Genomic DNA, 18604 nt, shown 5'->3' with positions numbered 1-18604 from the left:
GTTGCACGGTAGCAGCACGCGCCTCGTGAACAGTCATTCAGGCATCCAACTGCAAATTAAACGGAAGGTGAAGGCTCAGGCAACGTGGAGTGCCACATATTCGTCATCTCCGACGCCCAGTTCAACATTATGGACAGACAGTTGGAATCTGTGGTGTATTGAATAGGAGCATGGACCCCGGTAAGATTCCCTTCAACGCTCTCATCGTGGGGCCTACCAATTCAGGCTAATTGAGGTTTGCGGTTGACCAGGTCTACGGCCCTATCCGCGGCAAGTTCGACTACATTGTTATCATCTGCCCCACATTCACGCACAACAGGACCTACTACCAGATTGGCGAAAATGACCCAAGAATGCACGTGATAATGTGCGAGCAGCACGATGTGGAAAAGTGGTTGAAGCTAGTGAGATGGCTTTTCGAGGGCGCAAACACACTCATAATACTCGATTACTGCAGGGCCTCCAAAGACGTGAAAGGGCACACTGGCGAGCTGGTGAATCTCGCTTTTTCTGCTTGGCATATGAGCATCAGCGTTTGTGTGCTGACCCAGAAGATGACCAGCATAACAGCTTCCTTCCAGGAGAACGTGGCGGTGATCGTTCTCTTTTACACCCCCTTGGCCAAGACCACGAAAGCCATCTTCGATGATTACACCGGCGAACTCTCTCAGGATGAGTAGAAAGGGCTGGTTTCAAAGCTGAAAGAGAGAAAGTTCTCTTATCTTGTGTTCTCGCTTCGCCACCCCTACGGGGTTAAGTTATTTTGAATAACAAAAAGAAAACTCTATATATCGTTGCACAAGGTGACAGAATGTCAGCTGAAGAAGAGGCTGCGTTAGCAGAAGTTATGAACCTACTTCAAACCAAGCCCGAGCCGCTGAGTGGTCCAGCAGGTGGCATAGTTCCAACCACCCCCGGACCTGATGTTCCTGCTCTTCGCGAGCAGCTGGCCGTGCTGGTGTCGACAGGCAAAGCAAAAGAGGCCATCGGAGTGCAGTTAACCCACGAGCAGGTAAGGCGCCTAAGCGACAAAGATGTCAAGAAATGCACGAAACACTACGAGACATACGTGGGCTCAAAGTCAACAGAAAGTTTGATCAACAGCTTCATTTTTCTTGTAACCAAAGCGGTCGGAATGCGCTTAACATGAAAGACATCGACGCTTACCAAAAAGAGCTCAGAAACGACTACATCTTGAACAAAGAGCTCTCCAATCTGTCCAGCAACCTTGCTTTGAAGTGCGGCCAGTTTCTTGCTGCAGCCAACGTGGCGCTGATCACCGCAAAACATATTGATTTTAACTCACATTTGGAGAGAAAGGACGAAGTAAAATTGGAAGAAATTCCTCAACAGCAATCCTCAACGCCCGCTGAGTGATTGCAGAACGACCGCAGAGTAATTGCTCAGCGTTATTATATTTGCTTAGCATACACATTTGTTTCAGAATGTCTACCGAACAATCCGAGAGTGCACCTCAGAGCGAGACCCATACAGCCCCTGCCGTCGATATCACACACCAAGCGACAACTACGACAATGGAGCGCGTAAAAAATCCCAAGCGTGTGGCTGCTGGTAAATTGGTTGCTGAAAGAACACGGCTGGCCTGGGAGCAGCAGAAAAAAGCAGCAGAGGCTTATATCACAAGCAACAAGGCAAAAGCCACCACAGCAGCGCCTGAGCCATCCCCGACTACAGAAGGCGAAAGCCCAAACTGCAGCGGAGAAAAAAATAACAGCCTCAGCACCACCCAATGGCTTGCTGTTGGCAGCATAGCCGTTTCACTGGTCGCAATTTATTACAAACGTGAAGAGCTCAAGGCCGCGTTCCACAAAAAATGTCTGAGCCCGTGCCTGAGCCCGTGCGTGTTGAGCCAGAACCTGCTCACGCATAACAGCCAAAAGCTTTAAGAAAAGTGATTTAAACTTTCCCGAGTGGAATATATCAACATGCTTAAAGTTGATGTTCCCCAGATTCTCATCTCTTCAGCCGCAATTATTGGCATTTTGATAGTATGGTACGACTTCACTGTAAAGGCTTATGATACAGTCATCGATCTTATCAAGGGAACATTTTATGACACGGCTGCAGAAAGGGCAAGAAGAATAAAAGAAATAAGAAGAATAATAGAAGAAGAAGATATAAATTAATTTTGTTTTAAACTTTTGTTATTTTCCTAATATCGAACGCACCATGTCCGAAAAGAACAGTAAGCTTGTCAAGACCATCATTGACGCCGCTACTATCACTGGCTTAGCCGCTGGCATCGGCTGGACCACAAAAAAGGTTATAAAGAGAATTTTACTTCTGATCCCAGCAGCAGTGCGATGAATTACGTGAAGTTCACCGCCATCGTGGCAGGTAGCATCGCTCTCAAAGAATACCTTGAGGACCAAAAAAATCCTTCTCGCCAGCGTCTGAAATTAATGATTTAAAAAAAGACTCTGCTATATAGCACCATGGCGAGCATCACGATTATGGTTGGTAGGGCTGTTTTGAACGCCACGGCTTTTATCGGAGGCAATTATCTGGCGAGGTCGCTTAGCGGGGGCGACAAAGCTGCACTTGAAGAAAAAAAGTGCCATGACAAAGCTCTCAAGGCGTACCAAGTGGCTTATGCAAAATACGTGTGCAACCGCACCAAACTTCTTGACTGGATTGCGACCAACGTGCAAATAAAGGCAGAGGCCAAGCAGAACTTCACCAACACTGACTATGCCTTCAAACTCTATAACCAGGCGCATCCTGACGAACAAATGATACCCCCCAAGTTCTCAGATTTCTATCAGCAGAGCGAGCAGCAGAAAAATGGTGAACTCATGTTCGTGGGCGCCGGGGGCTCGCTCTGGGTTACGACGCCTTCCGGTTCCTTTAAACTTTTTTTACTCCTCCTTATAGTAATGCTATGGACGCCAAACTTGCAAAGATATACTACGGCCCCGGTGGCTACTGGAAAGGTATCGCCGCAATCAAGAAATTAGCCAAGGCCGCCAAGGTACCTGAAGAAACCGCAAAAAAGTGGCTGATCAAGCAAGTGCTCTGGCAGATATTCCTCCCCGCACCGAGGCGAATTCCTCGGCCGAAATTCAACGTTCCCACACCCAACGCGGTCCACCAGGCGGACCTTCTTTTTCTGCCGCACAACAAACTGCCCCACGGGCGCAAACTTTTCAAATACACGCTGACCGTTGTCAACGTGGTCAACCGCTACAAAGAGGCCGAACCCTTGACTTCGAAAAATTCTGATGAGGTCACCCTGGCCTTTCAGAAGATTTACAAGCGCGTGCCTCTGAAATGGCCTCAAATGCTCCAGGTTGACCCAGGGCGCGAATTCATGGCTGCTGTCACAAAAGAGGTGGAAAAGCACAAAACATATATCCGGCGCAGGTGCGTTGACATTCACCGCGACCAGGCCATTGTTGAACGTTTCAACCGCACCCTGGCTGAGCGCTTGTTCAGGCACCAGTACGCCGTGGAAATGCGACTCCCTTAGGGCCAGCGGTCCACTGCGTGGGTGAAAAGACTTCCAGAAGTTGTTTTGGCTTTGAACAACAAGGTAACAAGCCTTATCGGCAAGAAACCCACCATTGCCATCAAAGAAAAAGCTGTTTATGCAAGGCCATCGACACCTTATTCAAGGCTTGTTGGAAAAAGCGAAAAAATACTCCCCTCCCTTGTCCAAGTTCGTTATCTCTACCAACCCGGAGAGCTTGAAGGCGGTGTAAAAAGAGCCACAGACCCAATGTGGTCTTTGAAGGTTTACAGCATTGAAAGATCTTTCACCAAACCGGATCAACCCGTTCTCTGCTATTTGTGCGACAGTCCCAAGCACGGCTTTGTGCGTGAAGAACTGCTCGTTGTCCCTCCAAACACCACTATTCCTCCGGCTGACATGAACTAAATGTGAAATTCAATTGGTTCGGTGTGTATCCCATTGGGCAGCACCCACCGCTTGTCATAACAAGCGCTCAGCCCCAGCTTCTTCTCCTCGTAAGTGACCATCTGCCCATTCCGCATCCTGAAACCTCTGTTGTTTGCCATATCTTTGCTGCCTTAAAACACTGCCACGTGATCTCGTTCTGCTTCTTCGTCATCCCCTTCGTGCTAAACTTCTTTTGTTCGCCCTCTGCTTCGTCAACAAAATAACACTTTGAGCAGAGCGCGATCATCCGGTTGCCCTCGCACTCAAGCTTGAAGAGACCTGGGGTCTGACCGCTCCACTTGTCCCAAGCCAGCCACTGATTTTTTTGTGCCTCAAATTCTTGCTTCAGATCTGGCCAAACAATGCTCTCGAGCTGCTTTGCAGAGATAGCCATGTAGTTACTGTCCCTGTCCATCTGGACCAGCTCAAAATCTCTTCTGTTGAAATACCTGTCAAGAAAGTCGTAATAGAATTCCAACATCCGCAGCTTTGCCAGCTGATAGACAGCAATTCCAACTTGAAACGGCCGTCTGATTGTGATCCAAGGCTTCCGGCTTTCCAACTCATACGCGTTCCCGATCTCGTTAAGATCAGAGTTATACACGCTTCGCAAGGCTCTGTCGACTACCTTCTCGTCTTTGGTGTAAATCACGTTTGTTTGCCGCTCCAAAGCTTCAATGAGCTTCCCATACACGCTGTTTCCCTGTCCCTCCATCACATGCTCCACGAACCAGGGAAAGATCTTGGCCAGTTGGTAGTCGATTGTTCTATAAACCTTTGTGACTACTGCCCCGTGGTTCACGTACCACAGCAGCAGAGGGGCGTACAGCAACAACCGTTCTGCAGACAGCGCCCCCACAAGTTTTTTTCCGTCTCCGCGCTTTCTGCCAGTTCGAGTTAAGTAGTCTGCCATATGTTTCGGCGCAGCTTCGAGAGGCACCTTTTTGTTGTAAAAGAAAGGACACATCTCCTCAAACTTTGCATGCAAGCGCTCTAGAATCTCGATGTCGACTTCGGCAAATCCAAACCAATTTCCTTCTTTGAGCCTGTGCGTTAGTGCAGGAGCCACCTCCGCTTGGAACTCGCCGCTGTAATGCACGACCCTTTCCTTCCCGCAAGGCATTTCTCTGAGCATGGTCAAAAGATAGAGGGCGTTGGCATCATAACCAAGGATATTTTTGCAAAGACGTGGTTCTGATATTCGATGAGACCTTATCTCTGTAACATCAACTTTGCTGTACCTTGTGAAAACAAGGCTCGGGCCCGCAACAACAGCTTCTTTCAGCATCTCATACGCTTCTTTGCCCATGCTGTAAAGCTCTGCGCCACGCTCAACTGCTCCCCAGAGCAAGTAATGTAAACTCACGCCTGGGATGCTGACAGCGTCTTTTAGAATGTCAATTCCCTTCTCAGTGTAGAAGTTTCTCATCTTTTCCAGAGCCTCAAGGCCGGGAGCCACATCGAGCTTGTTGTAGTAGCGCAGCCAGTCTGAGAAGGAACGCATGCCCTTTTCTTTGAACAATCGCTGGCACCCCTCCCATTCATCCCGCATGAGAACGTATTCGCCCTTTAGCTTCAAATACCACTCCGTATTTTGGGAGCCCAGGGAAATCAGGCTTTTCGAGGGTGTCAAATCATTCGTACGGAAACCACGATTTCACTGTCTTGCATTTGTAGGCTTTCACCCATTTCTCGTAGCTCGTCCCTGGCCCAAGGTAGTTGATGATATCAAGGGAACGGAGTCCCCAAGTGAGCAAGAACATGGTTTTGTTCCCGTTTTTTGCCACTCTGAGTTTGGCCGATGTTTCAGCAAGGCGGCTGGCGAAGTGGTTTTTGATCAGATTCAGATCGTAACTTCCTGAGTTGAAGCCGACGACAGGAACCTGGTTGCACCATTCTTCAATTTTTTTTCCGCTGCGCTTTTGGAAGCAGGTACACGTCTTCTGGCACAAACTCCACTCGTACCTGGGCCCGGATGTTTTTTCCACTTCTCTCCAGCTCTTCCATAAACTTGCACACCAACTCCGCGGGGTCTCTTTCACAGATGTGGGTGGGCTCTCTTTCAAGGGTGTCGCCAACGCTCACCGAAATTGGCACGTGCACGTTTTCGATCATGAGCACGGGCGTCGGCTCCTTTGGATGATTATTATTGTCATACACCTCGAAATTGTACAAGATCGCGTTCAGGTAGCTTTTTGTTTCAGCCCGCAGCGGATCAGCGGCGATTTTCCCAGCTTCGCACACCCATGCCTCGATAACTTGGTAGCCGGCCTCCCGCAGGAATCTTGTACGTTTTATTGTGGCTTGGTACATGTCTTCGCACGTTTGGTTGTTGCAGTGAATGCTTTTGTTGTGATCTTGCGGGTAACATTTTTGACACCCGTGCCAGTGGCAGCCGTGGTATTGAAATACAGTCTTCGTTGCGTGGTTGTACCCGTCGACAGGTGCGTGCTCAACCCAACGCTCGTCACCATGCCCGGACATTGTGTGGTGAATCTGGATTTTCCACCGCTTGGCTTCTCATTCAAGCCACACAAGCGATTCTTTGGAAGCGTTGTCCTTTGGGTAGAAAGTTTTCTCGAAAGCTGTTTGTGGGGCTTCGACCATTTCACCCGGGCAATCGATTACCGTTTTTCCTGCACTGCAGGTTGCGAAATGACATTGGAGATTCCAAACTTGTGTGAATCTCGCTCTGCAATGCGTGCATGCATAATTTTTGGCCAACCTGGCAATATCTTTGATGACGAACGCATGCCCTTCGTAGATGCCAATTGTCAGAATGTTCTTCAAACTTGCTGATGGGTTTCGTCTAAGGTGCCATACCACTTCTTCCCTCCTCCCGGGCTCATACACCCGGATGCCGAGCCAGTCTGAAAAAGCTGTACCTTGATTCAGATGCCTTTCAACCTTGTCTAATTCATCCAGAGACGTTTTTGGGCAGTCAGTCGGCAGGGTTTTGAGTTTGAAGAAACTCTTGGCCAGACCGCGGGCTGCTTTTGTTCTTCGATCAGCACGCGCTCCTCGGTGTACAGCGATACAATGCCAAAGACACAAGTTGTCTTTATATGTATCCAAAGCCGCCATTGCCCCGCCATGGGCAAGGTTGGGCAGCCAGTCCGGCAAAGAGCCTGCGCCCAACAATGGTTGACTGTCAACCACAACCTTCAGGTCGACATTAAAAAAGCTTACAAACTCCCACTTTGTTGATGGTCTTTCGATTTTGTCATGGTCCAGTCGTTTCGTCTCTTCTTCACTCAGCCATTCTTCTGCCTCTGCTAGTCTGTTTATCCAAGGTGAGGCGTGGTTTTTTTAGTACAGAATCACCGTTCCATCTTTAATGTTGCGCAACTGGTACGAGAAAACATGCCTCAGGTAAAACGATTTGTCAACATTTTCTCAAATTTTTTCCATAAAGTTTGTTGTTAGGTCTTTTTCCAGACCTCTGATGAAGCGCCATCGAATGTAGCGCCGTCCTTTACTCTCTTCCCCCTCATGTGTTGCATCATCGAACAGGTCCAGAATCTCATTCTGGTAGTCTGTCACTGTTCCGATGTTCTGTGCTGGAAAAGGGTCATACTCCCTCAGAAGCTCTTGTGTTTTTCTCACCTTTCTTTGCCGGGGAGGGGGTCTTGGTTGGTGAGGTTTTTGCAAATGCTTCTCAGTTTCTTGGGAAATAGGTTCATTCAGCACATTCTGAACAATCTCTCTAACAGCCGGCTTGTTTTCTGCAAGTAATTGCTCTAAATACTGCAATGTTGCTGGATCAAATTTTGCAAACTCTTCTTTCAGAATTTCTTCAAACCTTTGGTCAACGGAGGACATAGTGACTTGTGGTATAACGGAAGGTTTCATATCTCTAATTGGGTTGACACCAGCTCGAGCAAAACAAGCTCAAAAGTTTTCTTTGCTTTTTTGCACTTGCGGATAAGCCGCTGTTTTAGCGCGTTCCCGCCACATGGAATGCAAAGACAGTAATCACACAAAACCCCAACTCCGCAGCTGCTGCACGGGGCAGGAATTTTCATGCTTTTCTTGAGTTGATAGTTGTGCTGCCTGCAATAAGGGCCGACACAGCTCTTTGCACAGTTTTCTTTCCGGCTACGCATCAACCACGCACACTTGTTTGTTCCTCGAACCATTGCCGCTGTTTGGGCGGTATAACAGCGGGGTCGTTTCTATCTAATTGGAATCCCTCCCCTTCCCTCCCTTCCCCGTAGTTGTATATAGGGAGGTTGACAAATACTGTTTCGCAGAGGGATGCACCATTTCCCCGTTTTGAACCCCCTATGTTTAACCGAAGCGAGCTTGCAAGCTTTGGTATTACACCTGGGGGGTTCAAAACAGGGAAATGCTTCTCCCTCTGCGAAACGGTATTTGTCAACCTCCCTATATACTACTTCCCCCCAGTTAAGTGCGGCCGTCGATAAAACCAGGAACATGGAACATTCCGGAACATCCCAGAACATCGAATAATTATCATAATTACGCGAAAAATATGTAAAATAAAATTTTAAAGAATTAAACCAAACAAAAATAAACTGGTATCAGCTGAGAAAATAAAAACAAAACAAAAGCATAAAGAAAGAGAAAAAGAAAGAAAAATGAAAGTGATACAATAAGTGAAGGCTAGCAACTAAGAAGAGTAATCCATTCTTTCCAGTCATCCACCGTCAGTTTAATCACATGACTGTCCTTTATTCCCAGATTTTGTTCTTCACAGAAAACTAAGGTGGTAGCATTCGAACTCCTTAATCAGACCTAAAAGTATGGGTACACAAGTGTGATTTCTTTATTAAATTCATTACGTCAATGCAAAGATATGCATATACACGATTTCTCATGAAGAAATAGTTTCTCCATGAGATAGAAATAGAAACTCTTTGGCATCGAGTTTCTTGTCTAAACTAATTTGGACTGCTCGACCTCTGATGACAGTGTAAACAAACACATACACAAAATTTAAAAACATTTGGCAATGCGCGCGCTGTCTTGCGGGGTCACTGGTCAAAACTTTATTGTCTCTAGAAATATTTGTTACAAGTGTTTGGCGATCTGAAATTGAATTCTAAGTGTTGCCAACAGTTCAAATGCATCTCCTGGAAAATGTCTGTCCAGTACAAGTTAATACTTAATTAATTAAAAATACTTTTATCACAGGCTATAATCTATTCATCGCTAGTTCAACTTCACGTGCAGATCATTATCTGACATTCAATCAAACTTAGTTTTCTATCGAGCCATTCAAACACCACCAAAGTAAACCAGACATGCGAAAACTGCACGTGAACGCGCTGCTCTATAAATCTTTGATTAAAACTAGTTTATTAATAATAACTTGCTTGTTACTCAGGCTTCCAGAGAGGCCGAGTCTGCACTTAGTGGGTCATAGTGCCAGGAGTTCCTAGCGGAGCAGTGCAAAAACAGGGAATGATAAATAGCAACATGAAGATGGAATAGGGTCAAAACTATGAATACTGACTTAACAAGCAACTGTATGATGCTCAGACAAACACCTCAGATGTTGAAGAAATCAGGGATCAAAAATGGAGACGCAATGAATTACCTGGCATTCATCGTCAGAATCGTCCATGTTTGTGTTGAAAAACAGACTGCTGAAAAGCGATGTGATGCAATTGGCGCAATTCGCCACTCACATTGCTAACTTGAATCCCCTGCTAACTCAAAGTAATTTTCATTTCCCCTCAGACCATTTTCTATATAATTTTAGCCTCGATAACTCAAACATTCTATTTCCCCTGAAGGTTCGAGTTATCGGGAGTCAACTGTAACTAACAAAATAATCAAATAGCTAAGGTAATAAATGTGCATTAAAAACTTAGTGACATACAATGGGTTAGATTTACTTTTTACAAATTCATAGATTTATCAGAAAAAAGTAGGTAGACAATTCTTTTCCAAAAACGATGATCAGAGTCTGAAGATCTTATATTATTCCAGAGCCTAGCCCCATGGTAGGTCAAGGACCGCTGTCCGGTGGTTCAACGGCACCTTGAAATGTTCGGTTGACCAGGTTGTTTAGTATTTCTAGTGTGAATTTGTGAGCGCCGAGTAAATTTCTCAATTAAGTACTCAGGGAAGAGTTTATTAGCACTTTTAAAGATCATTACGGCATTGGTCAAGTAAAGTCTGTCATTAACAGGCAGCCAATTTAGGGATGCAATGTGCAAAGTAACGGTGCAAGTGTAATTTACATTGTATCAAGAAAAAAACAAACACTAGTAAGGCAGGCGAAACTTAAATGAAAAATTTCTACTTATTATTGAAATCTTCTACTTGTTTGTTTTTGGAGCGATTAGCTTGAGTGAGTCAATCTTCCCTAACCTTTTTGCCATAACGTTTATATGAACACTGGATTGGAGAAAATCATCAACAAATGTACACAATGTTTGCTAAAAGAATCACCACATTGCATCTCAGGGAATTACTTTTCAAAATCTTCCCAGTGGGAGGGGGCGACCCCCTCCCATACTCTCCCTGAACGATGTACAGTGCGCGTCTTAATTTGTCCAGCTGCTTCCCGGCATGTTTTTCACACAAACCTTATCTGCCTACATTTTGGATGGAAACCCGTACTCAAAAAAAAAGACAACCTTGCGGTACTCAGTTGTTGATGTTGTCATGTTTTTAAATAGGCTTAGTCATTACAGCAGCAAAACCTTTTGACGCTACATGTACATCTTCACTTGACATGTGTAAACAGTGCAGAGTTCAGAGAGTTAAAACTCACATGGGACAAGGCATAACATGCTGTACAAAACAGGGCTAAATTGAGAGATTGTTGTTGTGTTATGTCCCATTAGGACTAAGAGCTAAATAGATAATTATTATTAAAGGATAAAGTAAGTAAGTAAACAGTATTCTGGCATACATTTCCCACTTAAAAATTGTAACGACTTGTTACGTCTACCTTCTCACTTGTAGCAATTCAACTCCCAGGTTGTGACATTTGAAAACAGCATTCCAACCGAAAGGAATAAAACTAAGCATAAGACCCATGTACGCATTGCGGACCTATTTTTTGTGAATATTTTTGCATGGCAGATGAATTTATAGCAAATCTTAAATGTAAGTTAACTCTTGACCAATTTTTGTATAGCTAGTAGCGATGTAAATAGGAGTGTAAAGTACATGTAGGAGTTATAGCCCCAGTTTATTATACATGCTAATTTTGTTATTTTTTTGTTTATTTGCTTGTTTGCTGTGCAACAGAACATAATAAATAAATAAGTAAGTTAATTAATAAGGGGAAAAAGTAAGCAATGTAAGTATTTAATTATGAGTAGAAAATTGTACATTTATTAAAGAAAGTAACCTGTAGAGTAGGCAATGAAATTAAGGTATGAAATTGTAAGCTACCAGTATTGCAAGGAATGTAAATAGTGTACTGTAAATCGAGTATTGCAATGTGAGTGGCCACCCAAGAAGCAATCTGGCTTCGAAGGTTACTTGCAGATATAGGAGAACCTCTGGAGGAACCATCATAATTCATGAAGACAACCAAGAGCTATTGCAATGGCAAAGAATCCTGTGGGTCATGCTAGGATTAAGCACATTGATGTAAGCTATCACTTTGTTTGCGAAGGACTGCAGAACAGAGTGGTCGTTTTGAAATATGTTGCCACTGATCTGTTGATTGCAGATATTCTCACAAGGCCTTTCCCCAAGCATTGCTTCAAGAAGCTTGCCACCGAACTAGGAATTAAAACTGTCAAATAAGCAACGTCAAAAGTAGGAGTGTTGTTGTTATGAAAGTCAACATTTACCGGTTGCCATCTGAACTTTAATGAATGTACAGTTCTTCACAGGAATAATTAATTAAGCTACATACTCATTAGAGCAAAGCTTTGAAGGTCAGAGTCTTCCTATCTTGACCAATAGAAGTCGTGTTTGGTCTGTCAACCATTTGTATCATCATGTCATTGGAAACCATAACTCCAAGGCCAGTGATGGATGATACACATTCAGTTCCTGATGTTGCTGGTGTAGTACCTGATGGTAGTAGAAGGAGTTTTGTTCTTGGAAATCTGCAGTACAAATTACATTAGCCAATTTTGACTCCACTTGTAGAGACAGTCCAAGTCTTGTTGAAGAAGCTTGCTGGCACCAGGGTGGTCAATAGCTTGATAGAGTTAGTCATCTGCAAAGAGTGCAATGGTTGAGTTAGAGCAAACATAGTTAGGAGCAGCGTTAACATACACAAGGAACATGATCGGACCAAGGATTGACCCTTGCAGTACAGTGGGAGTCATAGGAAGCCAGTTAGAGGAGTAGCCATCTGCGAGGACTCTGTGTACATTTTATATTGAACAGCTCCAAAAGAAAAGCATAGTAATAAAGCAATGATTACTTACCAATATGAAAAATATTTGTTTAACCAATATGGTTGCCATGACTTCCTCATTGATTCCCTCATGGTAGGGTGTGTTAAATAACCCATTTAGGGTCCCAAGTTGTGAACATTTTGGCTCCTTGATCCAAGTTGCAAATTTTAGAAGTAAGGAAATTGAGATTTGATGTTTACTTATTAAACTCTACTTAGGTGTCCTTCCTTTGAACATATGCATCTGAGTTTCATCGAGGTTAATTTTGACTTTTACTAAGGGAGAGGGACAGGTAGCCCACGTACCTAATCACAAGTACCACTGTAACTACATAGATTAAACAAACCACTGTAGTTATCGCTGGTAGACTTAACTGACCTCAAACGGAAGCTGTAAAATTTGTCCAGCCTTAGGACCTGCGAAAGGGACAAAAAAGGCATGCTAAACGAGGATAAATCCATTAAAACTTGAGTCAAAATCTTACGACTATGCTAGTAAAAACACACTGGTCATGTGACAGAAAATGGCACGAAACATAACCACGCACGGACTGGACTGGCCATAGTCACAACCACCTACCTAATGTCAAGCCTGTTTGCAACACGCAGGGTTAGCATTTGCTCCTCTCTCTCTCTACTTCTCGCAAAGGGCAGGACTGGTGCTATTCCATGCTTTGTTGTATAGTATGTTTTTTTTCTTTTTGTATAGCCTGTTGGGACTCCTGCACAAGGGAATGTATTCATCCATAGCTGTAAACAAATGGTCCTTCCAGCAGGTTCAGTTGTAGTCAATGTCATCATTCAAAAAAGCATAGTGTCAAGGGATATAAGATAAGAAAGACTTCAGATTTATCCAGTCTGTCTTACTGTTCAATTAAAAAAGCTCATGCCATTTATGCTGAATGTAGGTTAAGTTGAGAATCTTGAAACTAGGGGAGCTATGATGAGAAAAAATAATCTCAAACAACTAGAATATCTGTAATATCTGGTGGAGTTGTAATGACTAAATCCAGGATATTGTGATTCCTTGTTGGTTCCTGGACTAGTAATATATTCCATAAAGAAGAAGTCCAGAATAATGTGAATTCTTCTTCTTATTCTTCGTCATTCCCTCTGGAACATAGGGCCCTGACTACTAGCTTCCATCTTTCTCTGTCTTTAGCTGCCCTCTTTGCCTCCTCCCAGGTCATGCTGATGGTCTTCAATTCAGCTTGCAGTGTTCTTTTCCATGCGAAACTTGGTCCTCCTCTTCTCCATTTCCCCTGTGGGTTCCAGTGCAAGGCTTGGCAGGTGATGCTTGTCTACTCTCGGCATATGGTATGTCCAATCCATCCCCACTTTCTACTCTGGATGGTGTCAGTGGTGGGCTCCTACCTGGTTCTTTGCCAGAGGTCTTGGTTAGAGACGAGCTCTGGCCATCAAATGCGTAGAATCTGACAGAGACAGGTGTTGATGAAGACCTGCAGTTTGTGGTCTAATTTCTTGGTGCACCTCCAGGTTTGCGCTCCATACAAAAGAACTGATTTGACATTGCTGTTGAACAGTCTCAGTTTTGTGTGGCAGCTGAGGTTTTACTCCTCCATACTGGTCTCAGAGTGGCAAAGGCTTGACGCGCTTTGTTGATCCTAGCCTTAACGTCCTCATCTCTTCCTCCTGTCTTGCTCACAATACTGCCCAAGTAGGGCAAGCGATCAACTTCCTCAATGGCCTGACCATCAACAGTGAGGGGGGCTTCCCGGCTTACATTTATTTGCATGCTCTTGGTCTTTGTGACATTGATCTCTAGACCTGCTGTCCTAGCAATATTGCACAGTCGCTCGGTTTTAGCCTGCATATGCCCCACCATGTGTGAGAGTAGACTAATATCATCAGTGAAGTCTAGATCCTCTAGCGTCTGCATGAGGGTCCACTGAATGCCTCTTGGCTGTTCAATTGTTGTTTTCAGCACCCAATCGATAATTAGTGAGCAGATAAGTGGGAACAAGATACATCCTTGTCTCACTCCTGTGTTGATGGTGAAGGGTGCAGACAAATCAGTGTTGTGGATGACTCTACAGCTGTTATCTTCATAGAAGCTTTAAAGATCATAAACATCATCCAGAGAATAATGTGAATATGTAGGGTTAAATTGTCTGTTACAAGGCTCTGTTACATGACCAGTCATTATTTGATAAATTAAAATGTCTAACTAGTATAAGTTCAGTTGTTCCAACGAGATCCTGAATAAAAGCCTGTAGGTCTTCTAGACGTTTGGTATAGCTGCCAGGAGGTTGATAAAAATGCCGAATGTGATTTGTTTGTTGTGAGAGGAGAGCCAATTAATGAAAAGCAATTGAGGGTCACACTGATGAGTTGTGCAATAATTAGTCACTGATCTGGATCCACTTGTTCCATACTGTTCAGCATCCAATGCTGCTAGCTGCTCAATAAGGGTCTGAAGCTAGGAATGAAATTCACAGTGCAAATTTAATACACTCACTGGTGGTCAGAAATTGTCTTCATTTATGGAATAATATTAATTCTCAGGGTATATTTGACTCACTTCATTCAGACTGCATGGCCACGACTTCAATCTTCCAAAACGAGTGATGATCTGGTCCCCCTTTCTTCAAAGTCCAGGTACCTTTACCGAGCCAAAGCAATTTTAAGATGTAAGTCTAAGAAATGGTAGTGGAGAATGAAGCTCAAAAACCAGGCCACTCTGTTTCGTTTCATGAGATATGTATGTATGGGTGGGGAGGCATATACTTCAATTAATGGTAAATTTTCAATTTTTTCCTTATTTCAATTCTGAAACATATTTGCAGCATAGACCTAACACTGGAGAAGGAGAATCACATGTGAAGTATTCAGCTTTGCGAAATGACTCAGGTGAGGAATAAATTCTTGATGACTCTCTTTTTCTTTATTGCTTTTTTTTGGTTGTAGTTGATACAAAATAAAACTAGCATTGTTGGCTGTTCCATATAGTGGCAATCTACAATACTGAAGTCTGATTAATGTCAGTGTTGGAAATAAGCACTTGCCAATGCGAGTGTGAAAAGTGTCAGGCAAGTACAAATCATCAATCACCAGCCCATTTGGCTGGTACAATTTTCATTTTTGGGAAATTGTTTTAAGCCTAAATATTGATAACGCTCCTTTTTATTTTCCATATTGGCAACAATATCTCACCAATATGCAGTGTACCAGCTTGATAGCTCAGTTGGTAGAGCACTGCACCGGTATCACAGAGTTCATGGGTTCGAATCCAGATCAGGCCTTATTTTTTTTTTTTCAGGCTTTAATTTCACAGCTGCTTAAGAGCCGATTCCTGTAAATACCGAGAATGAGATGACAGTCGCAAAATTTCAGATTTCATATTTTGCCCAAATAACCTCTGTAGTGAGTTGTTTTCGAAAATACCATTCAAAGGTCCTGAAGTGCTTTAGTTTTTTCAAAATCGAGGAAAGTCCAAAAATCGCCATTTTAGTTGCCTGCCGCTGCCGAAAATGCCAAAAATCAAGCATTTTCTTTTCACTCGTACAGAACAACGCAATGATATCAATATACTTTGGGTAGCTCATAGTGCATGTCTTGCTGTTTCTAGAGCATTAATTTGATAGCAAAAGCTCCAAGTGTTATAATATTTTAGACCGATACAAGTACCTTCATCAAAGCTCGTGAGCCAAAGGGCTAAAATTGGCTAATTTCAATACCATCAAAAGCCCATTGGTACATTGAATTTGAAGTCAAAACTAAAATTTTCTGAGAGCCCATACTCCATATTATGTTATGTGTAAGTCTCTTCTGCGGCCCAAAAAAAGTACCCTGTCGAGAGCAATAAATGTGTGGTACGTTTTGAGAAATTTGTCATTCGCGAAACCAACATGGAACTCGGAAAGCTACCTTCATCAAGGACAAAAATAAGCCAGTGGAAGCCTTTTTCGACAATAAAGATGCTTGCAATCTGTTTTTTTTTTTAGATTGACCACATTATTAACTTTGGCAAACATTTGCAGTTAAATGAAAAAAGATGCTGCTTTCGGTACATTGTAATGTTATGCAAATTTATTTTGATCACCGGCACATGTATATTGCCCAAAACTGATTTCACTTCCGCCTACTGTATGTTTCTTTTGGAAGGTTATAACTGTAGCACACATTATTCGTTCAATATTGGTAGTTCTATGTGGAAGACCCACAGCCAAAAAAAAACATTTTGAAACATGAAACTTGAGTAATCAATCAATCAATTACAGTTGCATCCATGGTGTTTGGCATAAATATGCGAGCACAACCATTTCATGTAAACAGGCACACTCTACTTGAAAAATAACCGTCTCATTGCAGCATTTCTTGAAATCCTGGTCTGAGACCAGGTAATGATAGCAAAGCGCAAGCAGTTGGCAAAACCTCATGATCAACTGTCACAGAGTTGTGGCATAAATATTACGGCAAGATAATTCGACCGTTGTATTTCTTACCCATGTGCTTGCAATTCTAATGGGTACAATTGCCCCTGTTTTTTACCACCAAATTTATAGATGAATCTTTCATTTCCTGTCACCTAATATGGCACATACCTCTGAATAAAACACATACTGTGACGTCATTTTGCTTCGAATGTTCCAACAGTTGTCTGCCACTTGCAAAACGTATAAAGCAGCAAGACAGAAAACCACAAATGTTTCTTTGCCAATCGCACTACACTTTCCAGATTTCTTCCTTACAAAGTTTCCAGACTTTGCTCCCTTTAAAAATTCCACGACTTCGCCGTTCTGTTAGCCAGTCTGAATAACTGTCATGGTGTTAGTTGAGTAAGTAGTTGACTTTTGTTTGGTAGTCCCAGTTCAGACAAATTGGCAAATGTGGATTGCATGACAAACACGTGACAAACAGCCACTTGCGAAGTGAGTGAAGACGGCGCGAGTGAATCCAAACTGTAAGGTAGTTCGCATTGACAGCCTAACGAAACATTTTAGGACAAAATTGGAAGATGTAGGGGGGAAGGGGGTGTTGTTTAATTCTGCAAAGGGGCAGAACTTGACGAATCACAGAGCCGTGGGTCCTGCTATCTCAGCATGTCTACATAGATTAATGGAAAGTATTCCCGCGTTCACAAAAGTTGTACAACACACCTTTCCTCTTTACCTTTAAAATACATGTTTATCGTTTGTGCTTTTTGAATAGAAATGCACCATTGATAGTGCTGGGATACAAAAAGAGCAAAAGAAGCCTAGAGGGCATCGGATTTTAGATACGCGGTGTGCGTTTACATACATATTCACCCCTGTTGCTTTCTGCTAAACTATATAAACTATAATATGGGTGCTTTCCATTCGACCAAAAATGCTGAAATTTTCGAAACAGGCATGAATGGTACGGAGATTTCCTGGGAAATGTTACAGATCTAGAAAATCTGGAAATTTTTGGTCGAATGGTAAGCATCCATATATACCTCCTTAGCCGGGAGTTCGGTAGCAGAAAAATCGGACAGTCAGAAGAGCTAAAATTGTCATTTATTTTACCTTGAGAATTCACAATTATGGACAAAGTGAACTTCTACATCCGTAATTAGGCGGTATAAAATAGTTACCATTATGTATTGTAGCCTTATTTTGCACATTTTAGAGGCAAAAGTCAGAGCGAATGTATGGACTGATGTGAAGTTCATATGAAATAATTCATATATGAACTGCGGTTGTAGATGAAAGTGAAGAATGATCATCGCAGTAAATTTTCCAATTTAAGCAATTGGAAAGAAGAAGCCTGAAAAAAATCAGGGCTTCAACGGGATTCGAACCTGTGACCTCCGCAATACTGGTGCGATGCTCTACCAACTGAGCTATGAAGCCACACATTGGGAGCGAGGCCACTTAATTGAGTTCATATCTTCCCGTGAGGAGTGAAATGATGTGAAGTTTATATGAAATAATTCATATATGAACTGCGGTTGTAGATGAAAGTGAAGAATGATCATCGCAGTAAATTTTCCAATTTAAGCAATTGGAAAGAAGAAGCCTGAAAAAAATCAGGGCTTCAACGGGATTCGAACCCATGACCTTCGCGATACCAGTGCGATGCTCTACCAACTGAGCTATGAAGCCACACATTGGGAGCGAGGCCACTTAATTGAGTTCATATCTTCCCGTGAGGAGTGAAATGATGTGAAGTTTATATGTAATAATTCATATATGAACTGCGGTTGTAGATGAAAGTGAAGAATGATCATCGCAGTAAATTTTCCAATTTAAGCAATTGGAAAGAAGAAGCCTGAAAAAAAAAATCAGGGCTTCAACGGGATTCGAACCTGTGACCTCTGCGATACCAGTGCGATGCTCTACCAACTGAGCTATGAAGCC

The 18604-nt window shown here is 43.1% G+C and overlaps 1 protein-coding gene and 2 non-coding genes across 8 annotated transcripts in view; 1 reads left to right on the top strand and 2 right to left on the bottom strand.

Annotated features, from left to right (window-relative positions):
• LOC145462394 (uncharacterized) overlaps window positions 1–18604 on the top strand; it is a 238699-nt gene that overhangs the window by 155877 nt on the left and 64218 nt on the right. For all 6 annotated transcript variants that reach the window (XM_081445910.1, XM_081445911.1, XM_081445909.1 and 3 more), the window contains one exon: window positions 15068–15131. In XM_081445910.1, the coding sequence (XP_081302036.1) occupies window positions 15068–15131 (64 nt within the window). The remainder of the gene's footprint in view (window positions 1–15067; window positions 15132–18604) is intronic.
• On the bottom strand, window positions 18025–18097 carry Trnat-agu (transfer RNA threonine (anticodon AGU)). Its single transcript has one exon. It is a non-coding gene; the product is annotated as a tRNA-Thr (tRNA).
• Trnat-ggu (transfer RNA threonine (anticodon GGU)) lies at window positions 18277–18349 on the bottom strand. Its single transcript has one exon. It is a non-coding gene; the product is annotated as a tRNA-Thr (tRNA).

The sequence above is a fragment of the Orbicella franksi genome, chromosome 12 (assembly GCF_964199315.1).
Source record: "Orbicella franksi chromosome 12, jaOrbFran1.1, whole genome shotgun sequence".
NCBI lineage: Eukaryota > Metazoa > Cnidaria > Anthozoa > Scleractinia > Merulinidae > Orbicella > Orbicella franksi.
This window is presented reverse-complemented; position numbering and strand designations above follow the sequence as displayed.